Raw genomic sequence first — 16,816 nt, 5'->3', positions numbered from 1 at the left:
AGGCTTAAAAACCAAATTTTTATTATTTTAAAAATAGTGTATTTTGTTTCCTCAGCCCTTTCTACCAAATAATGTTTGTTCACCTTTTACTTTTTGAAATTGTGTCCTTATTTCAAGTCTGTTTTGAATTAACAGTGATTACTAGGTTTGCTGCTTACCAATTTTTCCTTTAACAGTAAAGTTGAGGAAATACAGAATACATTATAGTTAAAAAGAAAAGCCACTTAGCTATTCATAGAGATCTGATAGGCAGGTAGACTGTAGCATAGAGTCTTTTCAAGTTCTTTTCAAGTGTAAAATGGTTGATCCTTGTCTCCTATGGTATTGGCCTCACGCCCAGAGGCACATTCCATTTAACTGTATCCATCTTTTGAGGTTGCAACTTCTTGAAGTTGTCAGTGGACATTTCTTAGGAGTGGAACAGGATCTGTGTTTTATAATATGAATTAAGAGACTCATGTAAACAACTCAGCAGCTTTATGTGTGCCTTGACGTCTGGCATGAATGTAGCACTATTTACTAATGGTAGTGAAAACACATTTCCCACCCCACCCCCCATCTCAAGAAAGGGAATAATATACTAAGCACATTAATTAAAAAGCAATGAATGGGGCACCTGGCTGGCTCAGTCAGAGGAACGTGTGATTCTTGATCCTGGGGTCATGAGTTTGAGCTCCACGTTGGGTGTAGAGAGTACTTAAGAAAATTAAACTGAAAAGCAATGGATAATTATAGCTTGTGCCACCAAAGAGCTCAAAATTAGATGGAAGTCTGGCACAGGCTATGATTTATGGATGGGGACGGTACACACATTGTATATCCATCATGCTGGTATTAACGGGTTTAGCATAGATCTCATAACCGTCACAATCACTGAGCACCTAGGAAGGTGCAGTCCAGGAGGGATGAAGAACTCGTCCAGGAATACGCAGCTAGACCCTGGGTATATAGCAGGGGCTAGGGATGGAGGGTGGACACGAGAGCCTTCAGGAGGACTGGGAGTGAAATGACTCATGGATTGGTGGTGTTGGCAAAGGAGGTTCAGAAATAAGTTCTAGTAATAAGGTGGATGTGTGACTCTGGTTGAGCACCTGCTGCAAGGCTTAATCTCTGTGCCCCTGCCCCTCCCGAACTTCTGCTAATTCTGCAGGGTCTGTAAGAGGACCACCAGCAATTTATTCAGGTTTGCAAGCTATTTTATTTACATTTACTACTAAACCCTCTGCAGAAAGGGTCCTCGGTCAGACCTTTAGCTTCTGAAGGTCACTGGTTTGGAGCAATGGATGACAAGTCTAGCTGTCCCTGGACAACTGGCTCTTAACAGCTGCCTCTTTTTCTTTTTCTTCTTCTTTTTTTTTTTCTTTTTCTTCTTCTCTTTCTCTTTTTTCTTATTTTCTTCTTTCTCCTTTTTCTTTTTCTTTCTGTTTTTCTGTTTTTCTGTTTTTCTTTTCTTTTTTTCTTTCTTCTTTCTTTCTTTCTTCTTTCTTTCTTTCTTTCTTTCTTTCTTTCTTTCTTTCTTTCTTTCTTCTTTCTTTCTCTCTCTCTCTTTCTCTTTCTCTTTCTCTTTCTCTTTCTCTTTCTCTTTCTCTTTCTCTTTTTCTCTTTTTCTCTTTTTCTCTTTTTCTCTTTTTCTCTTTTACCACAGCTGATCTGTCTCTAGTGCAGGTAACAGTGGGCAAGGGATCCTTTTCATAGCAATGAATCCCAAGTTAAGGCCCCTTTAATTTTGCCATTAGTGGACTGCTGTGAGGAGTCTGCTTCCAGGTTTTCCTCTAGACCCTTGTCCTGCCTGGCTGTCCTTGCTCTAGTGCCCTAGTTGGTTCTTCCCTCCAAGATTGTTTCAATCCATAAGCACGGTTACCATAGTTACTAAATGCTAAACATGAGAGGTGGCCTTCAGCAGTACATTAACAAATGTATTTAAATATTTAAATACTTTGTACCTAAAGTTTTAGTTTTTAGAGAAAGATATCACTGACTTTTTTGCTGGTTATCTTTTCCCCATCAGAAAGAGGCAAAGTATACATTTGATGGTCGTGTAAACATTTTGCTGGATGTTTTCGGTTTTTTGTGGTTTCTCAAGTATGAGAGCCAGTGAACTATTTGGTATCAACTCTGAACTTAGAAACAATAGACCACACTGACTAGTTTTTACTCCCTTTTTTTATGTGGTGGATGTCAACTTATGAGAACTTTTAAGTAATTAAATTCATAGAATGTTTAGCTTTCACAACAGCATCATAGTTTGCAGAATAAATTATCCTCAAAGACCAGGACAGAGGCATTTAAATGTTTTGTTTTCTTAGGTTTTATTTATGTTTTCAGCTTGTTCTAAAGAGGAGACAAAAGCATTAACTCTTAGTTAAACTGGAATTGCTTGAGTTGTGAAGTTTTGAGCTTTATAAAAATGTTTAGTTAATGGGTTGTCTGTGGCTTGGTAACCACTATCTTATCCAAAACCCACTCAGTTTTGGATGCTCTGTTGTTCATAAAGTGAGGTGAGACTTAATCATTATTGCAGGTAATGTTTATACAGAGAGAGACTTAACACTTTTCCAGTAGGAGCTCTTGAAACGCACACTGGGGAGGCTGATCAGATGTGTAGATTAGTGTCCAGTTGCTTCCAGTTTTTTTCTTTCCTTCTTGTTTGTTACAGTTTTGACAACAAAATGTATCAGTGGGCAGCCCTAGCCTTTCAACAAGGAAGAACAATGTTTTTATGACACATAAACCCATATTTTATTGTAGGTGCTGGACTGGATTGAGAACCATGGAGAAGCATTTCTGAGCAAACATACAGGTGTGGGGAAATCTCTTCACCGGGCCAGAGCTTTGCAGAAACGTCATGAAGATTTTGAAGAAGTAGCACAGGTAAAACCGTGGCTTTCACTATTTTCTCCCATCAATACCCATGTGGTTGGTTTTGAATTAATTTTAACCACATCTGAGATGAGTGATCCTTGGCTAGATGTGTTTAAAGGTGATTCAGAGGAGGTAATGCTCAGATTTGAGAGTGAGGTTGTCCTTGCTTGCGCAGACAGATGATTTCTTCTGTTGGCTGTGTCATAAAATAAGGTGTTCTTGATACCAAAAAAAAAAAAAAAAAAAAAAAAATGCCCTGGATGTTTTGCCTTATTTACTATACCCATGCCTGTTGACTAATTTGTGAGATTTCAACTTATAATCAGACAATAATGGTTCTTCTTGCATTTCTGTAATGATGGGCCAGCCTCTCTTGTCCCTTTCTAGTTCTTTTAAATGTGTGTGCTTAGAAACAGGATGCAGGGTGCATAGTGTGTTTAGGGCACGGGATTTGTGGAGTTGGTGCATTGGCTATAATGTTCACTAGCTGTGTCATTTGGAAAAGTCTTGTCATTTCTAAGATTAACTTTCTTATCTGGAAAGTAGGCACAGTAAATTCTTGTAGAGAGGAACTCAGGTAAGTATGTGGCAGCATCATATAAAGCACCCATGTAATGATCAGACCAGGTCTTTTCTAAACATATTATTTGGTAAATGTGCTTTTTGTTTTGTGTTTTGAAAGAAAGTGGAGTGAAGCAGGGAGAAATTACAGTAACACAGTGTTGTGTGTGCATGTATCTATTCCATAGTATGTGGAAATTATAAGGAAGGTAGGGGAAAAGTTACTTTAAAAACAAGTTGTCTGGTTAGGATGCATCCAAATACATTGTGGTAAAACCTGAGGACCATCAAAAGACAAAGTCCTAAAAACAAGAAGAGAAATGACAAAACAACCCATGAGAAGGCCTATTAGAAAGACAGCTGACTTCTTGGGGCACTGGAGTGGTGTAGTCAGTTGAGCATCAGACTCTTGGTTTCAGCTCAGGTCCTGATCTTGGGTCATGAGGTCGACCCCCACGTCGGGCTATGCGCTCAGTGGCGAGTCTGCTTGGGACTCACTCTCTCCCTCTGCCCTTCCCTGCCTCTCTCTCTCTCTTTCTCTCTCTCTCTCTCTCGCAAATAAAAAAATAAACCTTTAGGGATGAAAAAAAAAAGACAGCCCACCAGGAACCAAATTCTGGAAGCTGGTAGAGTAATCTGAAGGTAAATTACCTCTGAACCTGGAATTGCAGCTCCAGCTGAACTGTTGTTCAGTGATGAGGATAAAATGTAGATCGAGACAGAGTTTACTACTCAGATACTTACCAGAAGAACTAAAGCATGTAGTTTATTTTTTTAAAAGATTTCAGAGAAAGAGAAAGTGCACGTGCATGTGAGTTGGGGAAGGGGCAGAGGGAGAAGAATCCCAAGCAGACTCCCTACTAAGCGTGGAGCCCTACAGGTCAGGCTTGTGACCCTGAGATCATGACCTTAGCTGAAAACAAGAGTAGGACACTCCACCGACTGCACCAGGTGCCCCAAAGCAAGAAGTAAGATGAACGGAAGCCCCCCCCTGTAATATGAATGCTGCAAGCACAGTGACATGTTTTTTTTTTTCTTTTCTTTCTTTTTTTTTTTTTTTTTTTTTTTTTTTGCTTCTCTATCACTGACACCTAGAACAGTGCCTGGCATATTTAAGTGATGAGCTGATATTTATCATTTGATAAACTAATTCATTTGAATTAGTTAATAAAAATTGGTTAATAAAAAGGCAAGTATGAGAAGAAAGGACTGAGATCAAGAAAGAGCACAGAAATTGGTAAATATATCTGTAAATTCAAGGATTAACCATTTAAACCATAGGCAGTGGATTTGGAGGTAAAAACAGGATGACACTAAAGTCCATGGGAGATGGAAGTGGGTTCTGAGGAGGAGGAGGTATGCTTACCTGCTGACACTTGTAAACTCAGGTGCACCTTAACACTTTAGAGTGACCACTTACAGTCTAGGGATAGAAGTGTCGCTTCCTTGTAAGCATAGCAGGAAAAGAAATACAGAAAACTGGGCAAGTAACAAATCGTGGAATTGTTAGTAGAAGCAAGAGAAACAAGAAAAACAAAAATAATGACAGAAATCACAGAATAAGGTGTAGTAATTTGCTTGTAAGTATCAGTAATTACAGTAAATGCAAAATAGATTTTACTGGTGAAGAGACTAAAGATTCTCTGATTATCTCTTAAAAATCATGCTATAACTTTCAGAGGGCACAATTAAAACATAAATACCCAGGAAGGGTGAAACTATATGGCTTACTAGATTAAGATCCACCAGGCAGATACTAACAAAAATAAAACTGATTTAGGAATATTAACATTAAGCAAATAAGCTGGAAAATATAAAACATTAGAAATCAAGAGGTTCTTCCCTTATAAAAGGGGGAGTGTCAGTACATATCCACCAATGTGGTTCTTATCTGTAAGTCAACATAGGCAGGACTAAACTGTAGGTGTATGTGGTGGGTTTTGCACAACAGAGGGTTCCGGTGCACACAGGTTTGGGAAATCGAATCTGGGACAGAGTTAGGGAATGACAAAACAGCCTGCATTTAAATCTTATTCAGTCTTATTCAGTGAAAATATCTTCTCTACATGTCTTCACATACAAAGGAAAACTCACAATCCCGGACTTTCTGCTTTCTTGCTCTCAAGGAGCAGGAAAAGATTGTGTGTTCAGCAGCCTTATCCCAACCCTTATCCCAATGCATCTTTGGAGCATTTTTCTTGCCTGTGTTATGTGTGGTGTCCCTACTTCATGCCTGTTGGAAAATAATTTTGTCTTTCTTTCATAGAAACAATGTGAAAAAGGTGCTCTTATCTGACCGTCAGTTTTTCCATGTGATAAGCTACTGCTGTGGCCGATGCGGTTTGGGGATGGATATGAAATTTGTGTCATATGAGCAAAGACTTCAGGCTCCAAATAAAGTAGGAGGCAGAGCTGCAAACAATCAGGCTCTGGAGATAGAGGTTGCCCCCTCGAGTAGCATGGTCAGCCATGACATAGGCTGGGCTGCCCCTCACCCCTTCCCACGCCTTCCTGAGCTTGCTCCAATAGGGAGGAGAATGGTCTACTGAGTGTCCTCATGTGTCCAGCACCCCATCAACCTGTCTCCCTCTAGTTCCTATGGTTCCTTCCCTTCTGAATTAAGGAAATCTCTTTTATGGCTAATGCCCTATCTTTTCATGGTAATCTTATTTTCTCTGGTCTAAGCCAGCCATCAAAGCTGTCAACACAGGTTCCCAGAGGGCAGCAAGAGTGGGAAGACTTTCTTTGCAGGAAACATTTCTGCTCACAGGTTTCTAGGGCAACCTGTGGGTTAATGCAGCACCCTGATCTGTGGTCTGCTCTTCACCCCTGGTTCAGAGAAAGGCAGATGCTTGTTTGCTCCTGCCTCTACCTATCCAGCTGAGTCCCAGTCCTTTCTTACCTCTGCTTTTTGACTCTAGGATTCTCTAAGGGGTGCTCAGCCCTTTTCCCCTTATACCCAAAGTGCTTAACCCCAGATCTGAGCTGTGCATCAAAAGAAGCCTTGAATACAAAACACTTTGTTCACTTTGCAAACATCTGCACCCACTTTCCCTCTCTCTGGTTTTCGGATACCAGCCACGTGCTGATGCATTCTGATGGGCCCTGGGAGGGTAGATGACACAGGATGGGCAGGCAGTAGGCCAGACCGAGTCCTTCTGAGTAAGCATAGCCATCTGTTAGAGGGCTTTCCCTGGCAGTTGTTGATGTCTCAGCAAAGGCCAGCGGTTAGTAAAATTCCCCTTGGTGACAGGAAGATCTTAGAAGCCGTCATGGGGGGCATCAGACCACAAGTGGCCTGTGAGGCTGGAGGCTACCAAGCTCCGCCCTAAATGTGGCCACACCCCCACATGTGTCTCCACCCCCTGGCCCTCCCTTGGTCCTCCAGTTATGACCTCTATTCCTGGCATCTTCAGTTTCTCCCTCTCTTAGTTCTTTTCTTTCCATCCCTACGTATATATAGGCCTTCCCCTCTCTTGAAGAATGTCATCTGATTCTTCTGTTTCTGAGCTACCTGTTGGCTGCAGAAGGCTGTTGTGCCACATAAAGTGCCTCTCATGGCCCGCTGCCTCCCACAGTACAGCTTTCCTCGTCTCCAGTCACTTGGCACACAGCAAGTGCCACACCTGCCATGGCTCAGAGGAGGTGTTCAGCAGTCTGTTGTAGTTGACCGTGGACTGTCATCCGGCCAATTCCATAATCCCCTCATTGTGGAGTGAAAAATCTCTCATCTTTCCCGTCCACAAATATGTAGTGACCACCTATTAGGTGCTAGGCTCCAAGGAGTTGGTAGGGGAGCTCTCGCCTGTGTGCATGGAGACATTACAGATGCAGAGAACGCCCCATGAACCACATCAAGCTCGTTCTAGATGCACTTAGCTCTGCCTCAGAGTACACCATCAGGTTGCGAAGATAGACGGACCCCCTGTGGGAGGAAAACTAGCCACTAATACAGTGATGGGAGGGTGCATAAGACCTGAAGACATAGGGTGGACTTCTCCTGGGCCCTCTGCCTCGTTTCATAAAGGTTGTGTTTCACTCATATTTTACACTTGATGTTAGCCAAAAAGGCTGAGCAGCACCGTTTTACTTGTATGTTAAGCCAGAAGAGGTCTTGGCCACAAGACAGCTCCATAAGGAGTCTGGCTTTATTAAGATCTTGTGCAGCACCTTTGGTCTGGACAAATGGCCCTGGTATCGATGCAAGATTGCGCCTCCTGTTTGTAGCTTCCTTTGTGGGAGTGCTTTGGCTCTTGGAAAGGAACACAGCCTCCCTGTGGCTTCAGCACAGGTGAATGAGGCAGTGACCTTCCCTACCTTTTCCCTGTCCTTGACTGCTGTCTGTCAAAATGAATCACAATAGGAGTGCTTATGGCAGAGATCTAAGTTTCTATTTTAAATTTATGTTATTTTTTGGACAGGATGGCCTTTGGAGGCCTCTTAAGTATGGGAGCAGAGGTACATAAGAGCCTTGTTCCATTTTCTGAAACATATTCACAAAAGTAAAACACATTTGGGGGTTGAAGGAGAAGAAAATTGCTTTTCGCCGTTCTTTAAAGTTGGTTAGTTTGTTTCTTAGGGTTGCAATTTGAAGGGTCCTTTCTAAAATCAGTTCTAAATTTGAGATCTAGAATTAGCAATTTATTTGATATACTTTTCTTATAGTCTCTTCAAAACAATGAGTTGTGGCATATGATGAAATAACAGATACAAGAAGGAAGTGGTGAAAGTCTTATGGTTGAATTCATTTAAAATGTACTAAATATAGATTTATTATGTAGAACAATTGTGGTGTTCTGGGAAGGAGGAACCTGAGAACAAGTCGGGTTAACTTTGGTGTGAGCCAGTTGGGCAGCCTGGCCTAGCTTCTGCAGGATGCGAGACTTCATTGCAGGAGCCGCTGGTGTGGGGCTTTATCTCCAGCGCTGCTGTAGCTACATCAGGAAGCACTCGGATCAGTTTTGCATGCAGTGTTGCAGAGCTGAGAACCTCTTCTCTACTAATCTGAAGACCTAACCCTACTTTATTTTGTACAGTGATTGTGAGTAGCTATTTCCTATTGCATGAGCAGGTGCTGGTGAATCTATAGGGTGTGGCATTGGCAACCGTGTTGCATTTTCATGCAGGGGCTTTAGAGAAGAAATTCGAGCTTTCCCCTTGAAGCTTTCTGCACACAACTGTTGGAAAGGGAGATGCTCTTTGATGGCATTTTCTCTTTTACCTTATAAGTAGATATTCAAGTTAACGTTCCTTTTCAGATTTTAAAAAACTATGATTACAGTAGCTGGTAAAAGTAAAGCCCAGAAAACTGTGGTTCAAGGAAGAAGCCATTTCGAGAGCACAGATTTCTTGAATGTGATTAGTAAATCTGTGGCATAGCATCTTCCCATGGGCAGGTATCCTGTGAGTGCTTAGACTGCCTTCTTTTCTGTCTGCCTATTCTCTAAGATTCAAATCACCTTCTAAAGATGTGACGTATTGTGACAGTCTTCTCCATGAAGCCGTTTCTGTCAACAGCTTTTTATATGTGCCATGCAATTATCTTGTCTTCCAGGATAAAGAAGGGTGGCATTTAGGAAAGCAGGAGACTTTCCATTGGGGCAAGATTTGCAGAAGATAATCAGGCCTTTTCTCTGGTTCCCTGGTCCCTACCAAACTCATTGTCTTCTTTTATGAATACTCTCTGTGCAGCATGTGAACATACAGAATGCTTCCATATTTTTAGCGTGCCCAAAATTTCTGATTTGCCGCAGTTAATAGATCCTCGCTTCTATACCACAGGCTGCCATTTCACAATAGGTTCATTATTTTGATACAAGGTGTGGTGTTTTGTCTTTGTACATAAATTAGTAGTGGACAATTTTGGCCTGATGTTTACTATCAAAGATTTCCTTTAGGTTGACGTGTGCTTACAAGATATCAAATTGCTCTTATTATAGACACTTCTTAAATTTACTAATGCCTTCACTGCTTTTCTGATTATGGGCAGGTTCCTCCTTCTCCGCAAGTCTCAGTGTCTCTAGCTATAAAATGATACCTAACGCCTGCCTTCCCCAGGTAGCTGTGATGACACCATGTAGACAATTGCCTGGCTCCCAGCGGGTGCTCATATGCAGACTCCCTGCCTGGAACCTTCCCCTCTTCTCCTTCCCCAGGATTATTTCTTTGGTAAAATGCTAACGCACACAGATAGCAGTCAGTAGTCCCTATTCCACTGTACTGAGATATGTGCTGTACAGACTTTTTCACTTCTGCTCTTAGTGTTGTGAGTTTTATCATGTTGTAGCGTATTTCAGCTCTGTCTCACCTGTGTGTGTTTTAGGGAGCGGGGTGACAGGCTTGTGTCCTGTGCTTTCCCTTTGTGGATGAAAAGATGATCACTGGGAACTTGTGGGCCTTTTAAATGATTCAGGACACTTGTTTGTTTGTTTTGTTTTTTTCCATTAAGGATTTTATTTATTTATTTGAAAATTGAGAGAGCATGAGCAGTAGTGGGGGCAGGGGGAGCAGCAGAAGGAGAAGCAGACTCCCCGCTGAGCAGGGAGCCTGACTTGAGGGTCATCCCAGGACCCCGGGATCATGACCTGAGCCAAAGGCAGATGTTTAACTGACTGAGCCATCCAGGTGCCCCAGGATGCTAGGGATTTTAATACAGATTGTAGATGTACTGGCCCATCATTCTTTTTTTGTTACATTAGTATAAAATACCTTGAAAGTTTTCTATATGCAGACTTCCAGGCCGGTTTTTTTTTTTTTTAATTTTTATTTATTTATTTATGATAGTCACAGAGAGAGAGAGAGAGAGAGAGAGAGAGAGAGAGGCAGAGACACAGGCAGAGGGAGAAGCAGGCTCCACGCACTGGGAGCCCGACGTGGGATTCGATCCTGGGTCTCCAGGATCGCGCCCTGGGCCAAAGGCAGGCGCCAAACCGCTGCGCCACCCAGGGATCCCCAGTCTGTTGTTTTTTTAAACAAAACAAATAGAATAGAAGTAATCATTCCTTGAAATACTTGGTTCTTCTCCTCTCCTGTATTTTCTGAGATCAAGAAAACCCATCTTTTCCCCTGGATTCTATCTAAATATAGCCTTTGACCATCTTCTGTTGGTCCTAGACCCTAGCAGCTAAGGATCTGTAGAGAAAGGAAGGTTTGATCTGCCCTGCAGTATTTCCTGAATCCTAGCACTTATGCAACTTTAATTTACTTCTCCAGAAAGGAGGAAACCACCCCACCCCCACTCTGGTCCTGGTCCAGCCCTTCTAGTGTCTCCTTTAATCTTCCTCACAGGAATTTGGGCCCACCTCTCAGAGGAGGAACTGGGCCAAAGAGAGATGTCTTTGGGGGATAGGGTGGCAGGCCAGCTGAAGGCAGAAGTCTGCTTTCTTCAGGCTCTGAAACAGTTTCCTGACACCACCTCCCCTTGAGTAGAAATTTAAGGACTACATTTCCCCTTGCAAGAGGAACCCTGGCCTGGACATTTGCGGTTTGAACAATCCCAGCTCTCCTGACTGACTCGGGCAAGTCACTTCCCCTTTGCGCCTTCTTTCCCCACCATCCTTGTGATAGGGCTGCTGCTGGGCACAGGCCAGGGACTCCAAAGTCTGCTTTTATGACCAGTATGCTTACTAGCACATGGAAATCTATTATCTTCTGTGGCAGAAGGATTCGGGATGGGCTCTGTTTACAGAAACACTGCATGCTGACCCTGGCTCCACCAGCCCAGCCTTGGGGCACAGGGAAAGCCCAAGAATTGTCATGTGGGCTCATTTTCTCCAAGTATAAAATGAGCAATGGGGCTAAGTTTATGTTGTGTAGTGTCTCTGAAAATTAAAAAAAATGCACTTGTCATTTGGGACGATTATTGTCTCAGCCTTATCTGTTGATAAAGAGGTAGAAAAGCTTTCAGAAACAAAATGCTTAGTGCTGGGAGGCAGTGTAACCTATCGATCCACTGATCAAATATGAGAGGTAAGCAACTTTATGGCTGTGGTGACAATAAGAAAGAAGGATCTAGCTCTTAAGAAAATGTGTGTGCGCAGCATAAAGTGTGATGCTCTGTTAGCTTCTTTTAGCACCGAGGCCCCATCGTGCTCCCCAGAGATACAGAGCATGCTTCCTCGGGGAGGCTCTGTAGGGTTGGGAAGGCCAGCTCTCCATAAAGCCATCACCCCCAGAAGAGTCACCCCAAATTGAGCCTCTGAGAGTCAGAGATCCTTTGTAGGCAAAGTATGCAGAACCTTCATGGCCGGAGCCTGATGCTAATAGCTGAGCTTCACAAGGAGAGCTTTCTCTGTGCCTGTGGGGGCTTTACCGAGGGGCCCAGAAGCCAGCCTCATTGGAGGGAAGGTCTAGATGAGAGAATTGTGGGAATGCCCAAGGATTATCCACAGGTGAAAGTTGTTTATTGTTTTTTGTTCTTTTTTAGTCTGCTATATGTATGTGTATTATATACACACACACATATAGCTGACCCTTGAACAACATGTGGATTAGGGAGACTGACTGACCTCCCTCCCCTGCCCCCATGCAGTGGAAAGTCCACATATGATTTTTTTTAAAGATTTTTTTTTAAAGATTTTTAAATTGATCTCTACACCCAACCTGCGGCCCAGACCCAAAACCACAAGATCAAGAGTCTCATGTTCTACCAATTGGGCCAGCCAGGAGTTTCAGAAATCCATGTTGAACTTTTGACTCCCCCCAAAGCTTATCTAATAGCCTACTGCTGACTGGAAGCCTTACCGATCACGTAAGTAGCCAATTAACGTATTCCGTGTGTGTGTGTGTGTGTGTGTGTGTGTGTGTGTGTGTGTATAAAATGTACTGTATTCCTACAGTAGAGTAAGCTAGAGAAAAAATATTAATAAAATCATAAGGAAAGTATATTTGCAATACTATAATCATCAAAAAATCCACATATATATGGACTGTACAGTTACAACATGTTCAAGGGTCAACTGTATAAGCATATACACTTTTTAAAAAAAGATTTGTCCGTTCATTAGAGACAGAGAGCGAGTGCAAGTTGCGGTGGGGGTGGGGGGAGGCAGAAGGAGGAGAGAAATCCTCAAGTAGACTCCCTGCTGAGCCCAGGACCCTGAGATCATGACCTCAGCCCACATCAAGAGTTGGCCACCTAACTAACTGAGCCACCACCCAGGCACCCCTGAACACATACACTTTTCAACTTTATTTTTTAGATAAGTTTTAGATTTACAGAAAAATTGTTAAGATGATACTGAGAGTTCCCATAGCTCGCCCCCTGCTCCCCCTACAATTACTGTTAGGGTGTGTTAGCTGATACTGATGTATTTTTATTGGTGTTGATAGCATCCTAATTGTTTCCCTCATCAGGACACTTCTCATTCGTACTTCACTCCCCCATCATTTGTCCATAATGCGGTGATGCTCTCCAGCCTGCAGCTCAGAGGTGGTGTACCAAGTCAGTGATGTGACTGGTATTGGAACTCGGGCCCAGCATCTGGAATCTCCGAGTGGTTTGATACCCGTGTGTGGAGGGCTCCTTGGTGTCCCCGTCCTCCCTGGTAGGTTGCCAGGCTGTGCCTAGGCGATGTGGAGGTCCGGAGTTGCAAAGGATGAAGAGTGGACGTTTGTGTCAAACGTACTTCTGTTGCCACAAAACTCTTCTGAAGTGGGCCAATTCTCTGTCTCTGGTCCGTGCAGGAATTGTGATAACTTAGCTTTCAAATATGTCCCATCGAGTATACGGACAGCTCTTTAACTGCACTGTTAAGTCCTGCAGTCAGATTGGAAACTGCACTTCCAGATCATTTCAGGTAATTGTTCCCAAAGACTGTAAAATGTACATGTGTGCATTTTCCAAGTCTGGCCATAGTTAGAATATTTCAAGCGATTGTTTGACATCTCTTCACTCGTTTCTAAAAGACTTCTGAAAGATCCTATGTTAATAGTGCAGAATACCAAGAAGGAAAGTCCCCTGGAAGTGGTTTTTGAGGTTGGCAAGGAGACCATCGTGTGGACCAGTGTCTGAAAGCCCGTTTGCAGGAGCCCCCGGAGCTGAGCAATCTGGGGGGTTGTCAAAGGCACAGGCTCTGCATTCAGACCTGGGTGAGTCCCTCCTCTGAGCATCCATGTCTCCGTTTCCTCACCTGTGGAAGGGGCTGTGGTTAGGATTAGACCCAAGGCCCAGGCAGTGCTCATGGCTGTGACACACAGAGAGCAGGGTGATGATAAAACCATAGACGGACTCTTTGTTGGTTTTTATTGACACTTTCAATCCCCTGCAGATACTGTACCCCCGCTTATAGGGAGCTGGGGGATGGACTGCCTCTGCCCCGTGCTGATGCCTGGGCTGCCCACTGCTGCTAATGTGCATCATGTTCATCCTCACTGAGGCCATCTCGTGCCTATCATGCTGTATTTACACTTGTTTAGAAGTTGGTGTTTTGTTTTATTTTTTTTAAACTTGCGGGCAAGTTGGAAGTACAGTGCAAAGAAATCTGACCTCTCCCCGGAGCCACTGACTTTAGCACGTGTTTCCTACCAGGACAGGGCATTCTGCTGCATGCTCATGATGCTGCTACGTGATCAGGAAATGAACACGGCAGCAGGCTTACCCGCTAGCCCTCGGACCCCAGTGCTTAGTCACCTGTGGCACTGGCTTGTCCTGCCTCCCGGGTCCTGGAGTCTGTAGCACCTCCTTGGTTGTTCCTCAGCTTTGGTGACCTGACACTTGGGAAGATGGCAAGCCTGTTATTTTGGAGAACGCTCCTCACTCTGGGTTTGTCTGACGTTTCATCATGAACAAATTCGGTTACACCTACATCTTTGCTCTGGCATATTAAGGGTGTGTGTTGCTATGTCTGTCTTGTATCTTCCCCCCCTGCCCCGATCGGCACCTGATCTTAATTCGTCCTGTTACCTGTGGTATCACTTTGATCTCTGGGTTAAAGTGGTTTCTGCCAGATTTCTTCATTGTATGATGAGTCTCCTCCTTCCTTTTGTAATTAGTAAGCACTTCATGGGGAGCTACTTTGAAATTCTATAAAGAGCCCATTCCTCATCCAATTTTATGTATTACATCTGTATGGACTCGTATGGACTCGTGGTTTCCACGAGTTGTATCTGGTGGGTTATACTCTGTTACCATCATTGTTTGCTCTCACTTTGTCCTGATTTGGCCATGGGAGCCTCTTCAAGCTGTCTTCTGTGTCCTGACCTACCCATGTTGTTCTTAACTTTGGATACACTAAGGTGTTTTTGGATACACTAAGGTGTTTCAGACTCCAACCCCCTACTCCTCGACTCAGCTGTATCTCCAGGAGCCCTGGTGCCTGCAAGAGGAGAAGGCTGATTACAGGTGGAAATCTGGGTGCTAAGCGTGGTTTATTGCTGTGGGGCCGCTGCTGCTCCTGGGTCTTCGCAGGGGACAGAGGGAGAGAGGATGTGTGAGTGCGTGTATACAAACACGCATATTCATTCATCTGTGAAAACCACATATTCATACCCATACCTCTCATTTGAGCCCAGTGCCATAGGGTTAGCTCAGCTCTTCTCCTTTTCCATATTTTTAAGTCGCTTCTCTGAAGTAAGGACCCTGTGTCTTATTATCCTTAACCTGTTGCTTAGTAGATGAATGTCCCTGGTTGTCACCAGTCTGCCCAGTGGGAAGCTGCCCACTCAGGGGTACCCTGGTCCTTCCTCAGCCTCAGGTGCTCAGCGGGGACACCGCCCCACACTCTGGGCCACTCCTGAGGCACCCACCCTGCTCAGCTCGAGGGCTGCCATGCTGGAGAAGGATGAAGGACTCACCCTCATTCTCAGAGGGCCCGCAGCCTGCTCTGCGGCCTTCCCAGAAGGCCTTCCCCCTGTTCCCACACTGCACCGAAGCCCTGCCTCCTGTCTCAGCTGCCCCGGGCCCTGCCGGCCAGCTCTCTCTTCCGCAGTTCCGTGAACAGTCAGGTCTCCAGCAGACATCTTGATTCGTGGAATCCATTTGCAGCCTTTCATGTATCATGAATTAAAATGGAGTAATTTTCAAAGTATTTTTGACACCTATTTACACATTGCTTTCAGCTACTTTATATAAACCATTATGATTATTTTCTTTATCTCAAAAAAATATGTGCTCTTAAGTAGAAAAAAGATAAGCACAGAATTACCAATAAGTAGAAACATGGTAAGAAGATAGTAGCTTGTATTTGCAACCTAACCTTTCCACTTGCACTTGGGGAATTATAAAATCGTACATCATACTGAGAGACAAAATTGGAACTCTGCACTCAGTCACAAAACTGGAAGAGAAAGTGAAGTGGGCATTTGTGTTCTGTGCTGTCTTCTGGACATGGAGCAGCAAGGAACTGAAGGCCCTCTATGAGTCATGGGACAGCCAGAAGCTGCCTACAGATACCCCACCATTGCTGTAGATGGAAGGGCTTTGCCAGAGGGCTCAGAGTTTAACCGTCTAGAGCAGTAATGGGAAAAGCTGCTGATTTGAGCTCCTAGAATTATCTCTTCCCATCATTTTTTTTCCTATTGAATTTACCGAAATGATCAGGAATGTCCCAAACTGACTCAGTTGCAGTCTGTTATGATGACCAGCTGGGGTTTAAAAAAAAAAAAAATTCACCTTCTGTTTCTCTGGATTTTCTTTCGTGCAGAACACATATACCAACGCAGATAAATTACTAGAAGCAGCAGAACAGCTGGCTCAGACCGGGGAATGTGACCCAGAAGAGATTTATCAGGCTGCGCATCAGCTTGAAGACCGGATACAAGATTTTGTTCGGCGCGTAGAGCAGCGCAAGATCCTGCTGGACATGTCAGTGTCGTTTCATAGCCACGTCAAGGAGGTAAGGTGTCAGGATGCACAAAGGAGCCTGGGTCTGAGAGGCTCTGAGAACCCCTTGGGGAGAGTGTGGACCGCTTGTGGTGTGAGAAAGCAGACCAGGCCTGTTTGCACTGAGCAGCTTGGCGTGGACAGGGCCGTGCTGGGCTTCTTGCTGGTCTTCCTAGTCTCCAGCATCACAAGTATAGGTGTGCCTCTGCCGGGGGTGGTGGAAGCCAGTGTGTCTGCAGGGGTGGATCCGAGAGGGCTGGGCTGGCTAAGGAGAGGTGTGGGGCTGTAGGTGAGTGGGGAAATGTAGGGCCAAAGGGGCTGCTTTTACATTGGAGAGAGGCTGGAGCATGTCCACTTCAGCCTCAGTAAACAGCCTGCATGTACATTGTGGTCAGAGCTGGGTTTCCTTTCTGTGTTAGTCTGTCATGTGGCCAACATCATGGTTGACTTCTGATTTTATCAGACTGTGTAATTGCGTGCAGATTCCAATCAAAGTGAATTTTATGTAATATTAAATTTAAATGTACTAAAGCCAACGTAGCCATAATAATATTAATGCTGATGTTGTAGGTA

At 43.9% G+C, this 16,816-nt stretch overlaps 1 protein-coding gene across 7 annotated transcripts in view; it reads left to right on the top strand.

The window, feature by feature from the left end:
- TRIO (trio Rho guanine nucleotide exchange factor) overlaps window positions 1-16,816 on the top strand; it is a 355,982-nt gene that overhangs the window by 178,241 nt on the left and 160,925 nt on the right. For all 7 annotated transcript variants that reach the window (XR_012021603.1, XM_072807309.1, XM_072807307.1 and 4 more), the window contains exons 10-11: window positions 2,749-2,871; window positions 16,065-16,256. Coding sequence is in view for 6 of the 7 variants with exons in the window: in XM_072807309.1 (XP_072663410.1) it covers window positions 2,749-2,871; window positions 16,065-16,256 (315 nt within the window). In the remaining variant the exon portion in view is untranslated. The remainder of the gene's footprint in view (window positions 1-2,748; window positions 2,872-16,064; window positions 16,257-16,816) is intronic.

This window comes from Canis lupus, chromosome 31, assembly GCF_048164855.1.
Source record: "Canis lupus baileyi chromosome 31, mCanLup2.hap1, whole genome shotgun sequence".
NCBI classification, from domain to species: Eukaryota; Metazoa; Chordata; class Mammalia; order Carnivora; family Canidae; genus Canis; species Canis lupus.
The sequence above is the reverse complement of the archived record's forward strand: the minus strand, read 5'-3'. Positions and strand labels throughout refer to the sequence as shown.